The sequence below is a fragment of the Xyrauchen texanus genome, chromosome 30, assembly GCF_025860055.1.
Source record: "Xyrauchen texanus isolate HMW12.3.18 chromosome 30, RBS_HiC_50CHRs, whole genome shotgun sequence".
NCBI classification, from domain to species: domain Eukaryota; kingdom Metazoa; phylum Chordata; class Actinopteri; order Cypriniformes; family Catostomidae; genus Xyrauchen; species Xyrauchen texanus.
The window spans coordinates 5,609,311-5,621,350 of NC_068305.1; the positions used below are offsets into that span (position 1 = coordinate 5,609,311).

Below are 12,040 nucleotides of genomic sequence, written 5' to 3' on the forward strand. Positions count from 1 at the left end.
GCTTTTTACATTTTGCTGCATCAGTCTCGAGAGACTTGGCCCTCTTTTCTTTTACTTTTTCCCATCCACCTTTCTCCTTACGTTTTCTGCTAGCCATTCTGCCGGCGATTTAACCCTTTCACATAAATGTAAAATATTCTGGCTGACTGATATTTAGACCGTTATTTACTTTATGGTTTCCATGGTGACGCGTCATTGCTTGTCACGTGACACACCGCAGCCACAACAGCACTGAATGAATGATGATATGCTTTATGCCGTTTTCCTTTTTTATTAAAAATATTCACACATTTGTTAGCATGTTAGCATGAAATATCTGATATTCAGATTGTCAAATAAATGCAAGTGGGTGAGTTTTGTTGTCTAAACACCTTTATAACGATCGCGTTAGTTGAGCTGTGAGCGATGGGCGCCGTCATAGTGCCACAGTTCAGAGAATCGGATCTGTTGGATTTAGGCTACAACACGTTAATTCATCCACTTCTCCCAAAATACATGAAAGTAAGTGACCGGTGAACTGGGAGAAGAATAGAGTAAACTTTAAAGTTACTTTCACAATGTGTATCTGATTGATATGAATAAAACGTGTCTAATTATTATGGAAAGGAATATTATTGCCGTTTCCATAGACATCAGTGTGTATTTTACAAACTCTATGTCTCTCTAAATGTATTGTATTGTTTGTTTAGTACCTACGTATGTGAAATGAAATTATATGTCTGAAACCTAAAACCTAAAAAGAAACATTATGTGGTTGAAAACACTGAAAACTAAGTTGTGATATGACAGCGCTGAGCGCGTCCGTCTCTGGCTCAGCGCCAGCCAACGCCAAAGCACATTTAATATTAGCAGCTAATCACGGTGCACTGACCGTTCTAATCACACTGGTGTGTGTGTGTGTGTGTGTGTGTGTGTGTGTGTGTGTGTGTGTGTGTGTGTGTGTGTGTGTGTGTGTGTGCGTGTGACGTCGCGAAAGGGTTAATTTCGGTCCTGGCTGCAGCTCATGTACAAAACTGTACATTTTTCTAAACTGACCTGCTTCCATTACAAATCTGACTGCGGCCGGGGCCGAATCACAAACTGGCTAGTAGGCCGACTCTTCTTCCTCAGTTTTTTTTTTTTTTACACGTTGCATATAAGTGATCGTATTAGTGTCCCTACTGTTGGCTGTTCATATTGCTTTATTATACTTTTTTTTGTGCCGACGGACGGCCCTCGGTTGGACGGCCGTTCTGGACTTTTCCCGAACGCACAGATTGTCAGTCCGTCCCTGGCTGGAGCCTATCCCAGCTAACATTGGGCGAAAGGTGGGGGACACCCTGGACAGGTCGCCAGTCCATCGCAGGACAGTTCCAACCCATCGCCAAAATTATAAATTAGATCTAATTTTGTGATATGGAATTGATGTTGATAATATAGAAATTATGCCGCAGAGCGATGAGCGATCATTACCTCATCTCTTTTATGCTGTGCTTAGCAAAGGTCACTCAATCTACGCAACGTTAACGTTCAGGTAGAACTATTCTATCAACTACTAAAGACAGCTTCACTAAAAATATTCCAGATAAGTCTCAAATACTCAGTATGCCAAAAAGTTCAGAAGAACTTGATGTTGTCACTCGGTGTACAAAATATGGATTCAGTCTACTCTAGCACTCTAGATAGTGTCGCCCCCTTCGATTAAAGAAAGTTAAAGAGAAAAGTCCCACACCATGGTACAATGATCGCACTCATGCTCTCAAGAAAGTAGCTCGGAAAATGGAGTGTAAGTGGAAGAATACAAAATTAGACATATTTTGCAGTGCATGGAAGGATAGTGTCTCCAACTACAGACAGGCTCTAAAACTGCCAGATCTGCATATTTGAGCAAACTCATAGACTATAACCACAGGTGTGGTTGAGGTGTTTATTCAGTACTGTGGCTAAATTGGTTAGGAATAAAACTTTGATTGAGCCAGATATTCCATTGTAACATATTAGCAATGACATCATGAATTTCTTTACTGATAAAATCAAAATTGGAAAATTAGAATTACGCATATATCTGTAAAAGCAACTTCAATCCTCCACTGTTATAGGTCAGAAAGAGATAACAAAAATGATCAAAACATCAAAATCAACAACAAAAATGCTAGACCCAATACAGACTAAACTCCTAAAAGAGGTGTTTCCTGTAATCTCAGAACCCCTTCTCAATTATATTAGTTCCTCATTATCCTTAAGGCATGTCCTGAGAAACATTAAACTGGCAGTTATCAAACTGCTTATCAAGAAACAACAGCTTGATCCAGGAGAATTGCTAGTTATAGACCAATTTCAAATCTCCCATTTATGTAGAAAATACTAGAAAAGGTAGTGTCCTCCCAACTATGTTCATTTTTACAGAAAAACTGTATATATCTCAGCAAAAAAAAAATCTCTTTTTCAGGACAATGTATTTTAAAGATAGTTTTGTAAAAATCAAAATAACTTTACAGATCTTTATTGACAAGGGTTTCAACAACCTGTGGAACAGCCTTTAAGACACTAACAGCTTATAGATGGCAGGCAATTAATGTCAAAGTAATAAAAAGTTAGGAAACTAAAGAGACCTTTCTACTGATTCTGAAAAACACCAATAGAAAGAAGCCCAGGGTCCTTGCTCATCTGTGTAAACATGCCTTAGGCATGCTGCATGGAGGCACGAGGACTGCAGATATGGCCAGGGCAATAAATTGCAATGTACGTACTGTGAGACTTCTAAGACAGCGCTATAGGGAGACGCTAGGCAGTAGCAGACCACATGTAACAACACCTGCACTGGATCACCGTGAACACAAACCCACCTTCGCTGGACCAGACAGGACTGGCAAAAACTGCCCTGCACTGACGAGTCACAGTATTGTCTCACCAGGGGTGATGTCGGACTCGTGTTTATCATTGAAGGAATGAGCGTTGGACCGAGGCCTGAACTCTGGAGCGGGATCGATTTGTAGGTGGAGGGTCCGTCACAGTATCATCGGACTGAGCTTGTTGTCATTGCAGGCAAGACATCCTCCTCCCTCATGTGGTACCCTTCCTGCAGGCTCATCCTGACATGACCTTCCAGCATGACAAGGCCACCAGCCATACTGCTCATTCCTAGCATGATTTCCTGAAAGATAAATCAACTTTGCCTGGACTACTGCCTTGAGTGTTTCGTTTGGGTCCAACATTACCTCCTCTGTGGCTAAGTGGTAGAACACTCAACTCTCCACATCTGAGACCCGAGTTCGAGCCCAGCTCGTGACACCATCATAGCACAGACACTGCACTTATCAGAGTTATAAATGACTTGCTCTCATCATCTGATCAGACACATTTCTCTTCAAGTGCTCTTAGAACTTATTGCTGCCTTCGACATCATAGATCATGACATTCTCTTGGAAAGGCTTGAGAATTATGTTGGCATTAGTGGACAGGCTGCTTGGTTTAGGTCCTATCTCTTGAACGTTACAATTTTGTCCATATAAGGAACTTTCAGATCAAATTAAAGTATTACGATAAAACAGAAGTACTAATTATTGGAAACAAAACAAACAAAAATAAGATGCTAAAATATAAGCAGACTCTTGATGGATATACTGTAACTTCAACATCAACAGCAAAAAATTTAAGTCTTACATTTGATAGCAATGCATTCTTCCAAAATCACGTGACACCATGCGAGGAGCAGATTTGTGAAGAACGAGCTCTGTGCACTTCGCTAGTTTTATTACTCTTTGTGTCTTACACCAGTGAGATGCAATACACCTTGATTCTTAACTGTTCTAGGAAGACAATATGTCAAAAAAATTCAAAATCCTTGGGCACTGGAGACATTAAAAGAACTTACGTGCTCAAGCTGATTCCCCTGAGAAACAGGCCAAAAGCCCCGGACTGAAAGAAATCCTGTATGAATTGATGAATGTGTCTGCAATGCTGACGAAGGTTGTTGCAGACTTGGAGGATCTTGCTGTGACACATCGATCGATCACTTCCATGGAGACTAAATTCTCTGAGTTGGTTACAAGATTGTTGGAGGTCGAGAAACAAATCTAAGGAATTATGGAATTATCTGATAATTCACTAGCAAACAAGATTGACTTGGAATGCATTTGGGAAAAACTGGAGGATTTGGAGAATCGTAATTGTTGGATTATACATGTAGAAGAATTGAAACGATATGACTTGAATCTAGAGTTTTCAACCTTTGCAGTCCTGGAATTCTTCACCGTCATAAATCAAACGGCCCAGGCATCCTGATTGGTCAGAAAGGTCTCTCTGCTACCTGATCTTCTACACTGAGTTACACCAGACTTCTCTTTTGTAAGGTTACAAGGACTGTCAGGTTTGCATAACTAAGACATTTCATCTTAATCTAGCCTTGCTAGATAATGCTGAAAATCACTGTGAACTGTGGTAATGTTTGTACCTGACAAATTAATGATTATAGACTGATGGAACTCTTTAAAATGTGTGTAGCGATGTGCAATCATCTATAATTGATAAATATAATCTTTAATTCTGTATGATTTATCTAATTCTACTAAGAATGGTAACTATAAGGTTTAACTTGATAAAATGCAATGATGTGTAAAACCAATATGATATTTTAACCAGAGATTTTCATGTTTTATTACCTACACTTATAACATCCATAAAAACATGTCATGTTTAGTATGTAAACATTTGTTTGTGTATGAAGCAAAATCTGATGGCAATGAATATCATGCCTCTTGTACCATTCTCAAGATATAAAGCTCATGATTAAATATGCACTATTTTTGAGCGGGAAATTCTTAAGAGTCTGAAAGAAAGGACTATAACTCAACTGTCGGAAAAGACAGCCCAGTTGACCATGTAACTCTGAAAAGTCACTTCGGATTGGCACAGGACACCTTTGGGGGATGCGGCCAATATCAGTTCAAATAGTTCCAAACAGGAAGAAGTCTTTCTCTTGCTTTTTCATCTTGTCTCTTCAGCTGCTCTTGCTCTCCTCGCTCACTCTTCTTTGGCCTGCACGTGCTTCATCTGGTCGCTCCGCTGACAGCCAGGTCCTCCCATGTGAGATCCACAGCAGCTCGGGTCTCAACGTCCCGAGAAGGAGTGAGAAGGCCTCACTTCACAGCTAAAATCATTATCTCATACAGACAATAAATTCGATCATACAAAGAGATCAAAACATCGACAGAACGAACTTTTGACCAAGAACCGCAACTTTCAAAGAACGCAAGGACAAAGACAAGCAAGTACATCTCCAATATTATGCTCAAAGTGCTGGTGTAATCAAATAATTTGGGTAATCCGATAACAAATCGATATAGACTCAAAGAAGGATAAAATGGTTCTTAAGGTATTGTCAAGAGACTCCATAAAGTTAATCTTCACTGTATTGATCAGTTTTTCACATTCTGTCACTCTTCTCACCAACCTGTCTCATGTATATATATATATATATATATATATATATATATATATATATATATATATATATATATATATATATATACATGAGACAGGTATATATATATATATATATATATATATATATATATATATATATATATATATATATATATATATATATATATATATATATATATATATATATATATATATATATATATGTTAGATTAGATTTATGTTTAGAATAGTAATAAAGTTTGTCTGTGTTCAAAGAAGACTTGACGGTGGTATATTTTGATAAATAATCTCATCCCTGTTTCTACAAGATTTCGCTTCAAAACTGTACCTAATTACATGTTCTATTTTTTCAATAATCCATGAGAATAATATCACTCCAATAAGTGAATTAATCATAATTCACTTATTAAAGCTAATTCCTTACAGTAGAAATTGTGAGCTGATACAAATAGACGTTGTATTACGATTTCAATGGTGGAGAATCTATTAAAGAAAAATAATCTAGTTATTTGTCATTTATCTAATTTATAATGATTGTCGAACGTGACTAATACCATTATAGATATCATTACCTAATAAGGTACAACAATGACAGTTTAATCTAGTCCATAGCTCACATATTTCGAGACCATAAATTCCCTCCAAAATATCAAATTTCCTAAATACCCATTTTAACTGATTGAGTCCACATATCTCTAAATTATATATGTAATAACCCTACATAAAATGGCGTGGAATGCGGGCAAGAATCTAAATTTGTTATTTGTCATTTTATACACAGTAATTTTCTTTGAACCAGAAACTTAACATAGAAACTACAAAGTTCAGTGCCTGTGACGTATATATTATACGCAAGTTTGTTTTCATGACAAGGAGAGAGAAAGAACGTCTAGGTTACGTATGTAACCTCCGTTCCCTGATGGAGGGAATGAGACGTTGTGTCAAAGAAGCGACACTAGGGGTCTCTCTTGAGCGCCAAATATGCCTCTGATCTATGAAAAAAGGCCAATGAGAAGTTGGCAGACAGTATTTGCATACCCCGCCCCCGGACATATGGGTATAAAGGCGAGGAAATACGTCGAGATCATTCAGGATTTTACTGAGGAGCCGGAAATGGTCCGGCCACTACAGTGGCTCGGCTCAGCGATGTGGCCAGGAGGACACAACGTCTCGTTCCCTCCATCAGGGAATGGAGGTTACATACGTTACCTAGAAGTTCCCCGACAGTAGCTCACTTCGATGTTGTGTCGAAGAAGCGACACTAGGGGTCCAATTTAAATCACGGCATGCACTGAGCCATGTACTGCTGACACAGGAGCAGGCAGGTATTTGATGTGCACAGGCGACCAGCTGTGTCAGGCTGCACGTACCCTTCCCCAATGCCCCAAAACAGTCGTCGGAATCCTTCTGGTTACCCTAAACAGGTGTAGGCGACACCTGGCTGGGCCTCTTTTCTCTCCATGTTTCTCCCAATAGAGCAATAAATGGCCGGGGCCCTTACACGCATCAAGGGAAGGGGGTCTTATCCAGTTTCCTATTCTTTCAGGGGGAAAAGACCCTGCAGAGACCACACCTGCCCTGAAGGGGAGGTAAGAGTGGTGAATACATCACATGTTTTTTTTCAGGCGGCATGTGGAAATGGCACAGTGGTAGATCAAGCCTCACTAGGAGGGGGGAGTTGCTACAACATGACGACCGGAGGGCAGCTGGGACTGCCTAAGGGAGACGCAGGTCCACTCGTAAGGGGACCGTACCGTGGATAATACACACAGGGGGAGTCCACGTAGGAGTCCTACCCTGTGGAGCTCCTATTCCAGTACAGGGTAGATTAAGTACCCGCAGATTGGGTCGGCGAGTTCCTCCGCTGAACTGCGGACCACAAGGGAGGAATCATCCAGGGATCCGAGGAGTGGGATCTCCTGGGAGAAAAAGCGCACAATTTTACCTCAATGAGGGAAAGGGCGCTAGGCGCAAGTGATCCACCCGGTCAGTCCGTTAGCGTGTTACAGAGTTCTACTGACTCGGACCTGAGAAAACACAGGACGAAACTGACTCAACCCAGAGATTGTAGAATCTCGCAAATGTATTAGGTGCTGCTCTACATATGTCTGCTAGGGAGGTGCACCTGGCCAGTGCCCAAGAGGACGCAACACTCCTTGTTGAGTGGGCTTGGACCCGCAGAGGGGGGGCACGGCCTGGGTGTGATAGGCCAATGAAATGGAGTCCACGACCCAGTGGGAAAGCCTCTGTTTGGAGACAGTGTTGCCTTTCTGCTGTCCGCCAAAGCAGACAAAGAGCTGCTCAGAACATCTAAAGCTCTGCGTGCGTTCCAAATAGGTACGCATAGCACATACCGGACACAGCAACGAAGGGGCTGAGTCTGCCTCCTCCCGGGGCAGTGCTTGCAGGTTCACCACCTGATCTCTAAAGGGCGTGGTAGGAACCTTGGGCACGTTAGCCTTAAGAGAGAGGGCCCTGAGTCCAACTGATTCTAGCGGCTCGAGGGGAGGTCTCTGAAGGCCCGCGAGGACCACCGAGAGATCCCAGGAGGGGAACAGGCTTGGCCGGGAGGGATTTAACCTCCGGGCACCTCTTAGGAACCTGATCATTAAGTTGTGCTTACCCAAAGACTTGCCATCTACTGCATCGCGGCAGGAGGCAGGTTAGTGACTGAGGAGGAGGTCCTGTAGTGGCGTCCTCTGGACTAGTCAGAACCGGCCGGCACATTCGTGGGGCTGAAGGTGGAGGGTCCGCATCCAGCGTGCCGGGACTGTTGAGGTGTGGTGGCAGAGTGCTGTGAGAACAGCATTTGCGGACCAGGTGACCCAGAGGCAAAGGAAATAGCTCTGTTATTGAGAATTTGGGTACTGTAGCCCCGTTTGGGGGGCATCAAATTAAATTAATTCAACAAAAGATTCTCCTCCCGGCCCTAAGGAGTGGTCTTACCAGCTCCGGAGCTAACATCGATCTGGGTCGAACGTCTCAGGAGCACCTGGGAGCCTTCCGGGTCCTTGAGGGGTCCGTGAGACGGCGGGCGTCTGCTTCCTGCGGGGTGCTCGACACTGGCGCTGAGAGCTGGGCCCGGGTTGAGGCAGAGCAGGGTGCTTCTTAACCGCAGGAAGACGCCCTCGGCGAGCAGAAGGGGGAATGCCCATGGCGGCAGGCTTGCGGCGGGGCAGGATGTGAGAGATGGCCTCCGTCTGCTTCTTCACCATGGAGAACTGCTGGGTGAAGTCGTCGACGGTGTTGCCGAAGTCTTGTCGGTCTCACGCATCTCGACCAAGTTCAGCCACAGATGACATCTTGGACCACGAGCGTGGCCATGGCCTGCCCGAGTGACTGCAGCACATCAGGATCAGGGCTACCTCCGTGCAGATCTTTGAGCGCCTTGGCCTGGTGGACTGGCAGGAGGGTCATGGCATGCAAGGCGGAAGCGGCATGTCCGGCAGTGCAGTAGGCTTTCGCGGTCAGCGAGGATGTTGTCCTACAGGCCTTAGAGGGGAACACAGGGCGACCCCGCCAGGTGGTAGGGTTTCCGGGACACAGGTGGAGCGCAATAGCCCAATCCTCCTGGGTAATCAGTGTGTACCTCTGGGCCGCTCCGCCGTCGAGGGTAGTGAGAGCGGATGAGCGAGTGGCTTTGTGATGGGTGGAGAGGGGTGCTCTCCACGATGACGTCAGCTCATCATGCACCTCAGGAAAAAATGGGACCGGGGGGAAGGGAGAGGCTGTGAGCGGTGCCCGGACCCCAGGAACCAGTCAACCGCGATGGCTGTGAGGAGGATGGAGGGTTCCAATCCAGCCCCACGCTGGTGGCGGCCCGGGAAAGCATGTCAGTCATCTGCGCATCAGCCTCAGACTGAGCATGCTGGCCCGAAGGCGGCAGCCCAGGGGAGTCATCAGTTTCAGATGCGGTGCTCTCTGATGCAGTGGCGAGCTCATCCACCTCGAGCTCCAGAGGATAGGCAGGCTGGCTGTGAGGTAAGCCACTGTTACCTCGAGCACGGACGGGAGTCAACGAGCATGCTGGGGGGCGGGTGGGCCGAGGGGGCATACCCGGCGGAGCTGCACCCGCTGCCATCCCCAGATCGCCTCGCATCGTCCTCAATCACGTGGGAAGGAGCAATGCGTGGGGCGGCTGGAGTGGCGTGCTTTCTGTTGAAAGCAAGCCGCGACCGCAACGTTGCCATTGTCATGCCCTCGCAGTGAGAGCATGAACCATACACAAAATGCAGCCTCGGTGTGATGGCTGCCCAGACACACGAGACAACACCTGTGGCCGTCTGAAGCGGAGAGCACTCTACCGCATCCAGGAACTACACTGGGGCGGAAAGGCATCTTTAAAAAGACGTGTCCTGAAAAGGACGTTCAACGCCGCTGTGTATTGCTCTTTTAGTGAAATATACACTTATAGTATGGAAATCACTCTTTTAAATAACTCTTTAGAGTTTCTCTGCGCTGTCGAAGCGCCCAAGGGCAAACTGCACTGCCGTGCAAGGAAGGAGAAAATAGCCGCTGTAATGCACTGTTGATCCAACGGCATGCAGTGTCAGAGGAAAACACAGGAACAGGTGTGACTCGCAGCAGACTGCATGCACTACCATCGGCTCCGAAGAAAATTTCTGAATGAACTCGATGTATTTCCTCGCCTTTATATCCGTATGTCCGGAGGCGGGGTATGCAAATACTGTCTGCCAACTTCTCATTGGCCTTTTTTCATAGATCAGAGGCATATTCGGCACTCAAGAGAGACCCCTAGTGTCGCTTCTTCGACACAACGTCGAGGTGAGCGACAGACGGGGAACTTGTATTTACCTCCGAACGCCGCCTTCAGCGCTCATGAAAAGAACTAAGAAATAGAACTGAACTATCGGATGAAACGCAGACAATCTATGGAATAAAGTTCCAGTTCCAGTTAAAGTTCCGAAATGTGGCCCTCATGGTCAGAGCATGCTGTTTCTAGATCGGTCACATGCTTGGTTGTATCTGAGAGTGTGGCCAGTGCCTGAGATAAAGTAGATTCCAGGGAACTGAATTTATTATCCAATGAGACATTCAATATTTCAATAGCTGCAATAATGTCTGTGTAAAGCAGTCAATGGAAAGGAGGAGGCGAGAACCGCCTTGACGATATAAATAATATTTTAATATAAAACTTTTAATATTAATATAATCTCTCTCCCACGCGCAATCCTCCGCAGTCGACCTTTATCCCTCTCAGAGGATTGATTAGCATGATAAGGGACCGGGTGTGTAGAATCACGACCCGGCCCCGCCCTCCACCCTGCCAAATTAAAATTAAAGTTAGGGTCAAGGTTAGGGTTTAGCATGAGAGCAAGCCTGAGCCCCATCAGACTGACTGGCTTGTTGTTCACAAGTTCCTCCAATGTCTTTTCTCCTTTCTTGGATTTGATATTTGTCATGACATCTGTGAGACTTAAATGTAGCTAATATGAGCATAACTTTGCTTGAATTACTGAAAAAAATGTAACTTAGAGGAATGTGGAGATCTCCACAAAAATGCGACTACTCCATGCAGTGCTCTCTAGATTTCAGATTTACCAACGCCTACTGTAAATGTTACAAAAATAACTAAAAAACTGACTGCTTAGGTCAAATGCCATCTTCTTGTCAAGTGTGTGATTCTTGGTAAAACTGAGGAGCAAGGTGTACCACATTTTTCTAGCTCTTAAATAAATGGAAGAATATGCATCAAGAGTGCAAGATGCATACCTGTTGGTGTGGGAGTTGTTGTGCATGAACCAGGAGCGGTTGTTGTCCACATACATGGCCCAGGCCTTATCATCCTTCCCTAGCATCATGTCCTTCATCGTATTAATCCGTGCCACACCGAATGCGGGATCAGGGTGGTTGTCATAGCGATCCACACTAAGTTCCCAGTAATGTACGCCCTTGGAGAAGGCAGCTGTTCCAAGCACCACCCGATCATCATAACTGTTACAGGTCACCGTCTGGTTTTCATTGGACAGGACAATATCTTTGTGAGCTGATGTGGGGTCAAAGGTGAAACAAGCGACTGCAAATGGAATATAAAATAAATGCGTTAGCACACAGTTCATGATAGCCAGGATAATTCAGTTTGGCTACAAATAATGTTTGTTAAAAAAACACATATTTTGCAGATAAAAAGCAGCTAACCAGTCAGTTAAGAGTTTGATTAAAACCAAATCACACAGTGGTTTACTTATTGCACATAATCCCCTTAAAGGAATTATTCACCCAAAAATTATAATTCTCTCACCATTCCTCATTTTGTTCTTCTGCAGAACCCAAATGACAATTTTTGATGTCAATGGGGATCAAACTTTCAAGCTCTAAAGAGCACATAAAGAGCACAAAGTTAATATGTAATCCATATGATTCGAGTGGTATATTTCACGTCTTCAGAAGTGATACGATTACTTTGGGTGAGAAAAACTCAACAATTCCTTTTTCGTTTTGAATTTTGACATCTGGCCCAATGTCCATTGTTGTTGGAACATGGAGGTGAATAAATTATAAGGGGATTATAATTTTTGGGTGAACTTTTCTTTAAAGGTCCATTTTGCTAACTTCAAACACATGTTCCCTTTTCAAAACCCCACCCTCCAAAGGC

At 44.0% G+C, this 12,040-nt stretch overlaps 1 protein-coding gene across 2 annotated transcripts in view; it reads right to left on the reverse strand.

Annotated features, from left to right (window-relative positions):
* The window catches only part of LOC127624007 (E3 ubiquitin-protein ligase TRIM9), a 167,196-nt gene that overhangs the window by 19,663 nt on the left and 135,493 nt on the right, over positions 1-12,040 (reverse strand). For both annotated transcript variants that reach the window (XM_052098594.1, XM_052098595.1), the window contains one exon: positions 11,158-11,461. In XM_052098594.1, coding sequence (XP_051954554.1) covers positions 11,158-11,461 — 304 coding nt within the window. The remainder of the gene's footprint in view (positions 1-11,157; positions 11,462-12,040) is intronic.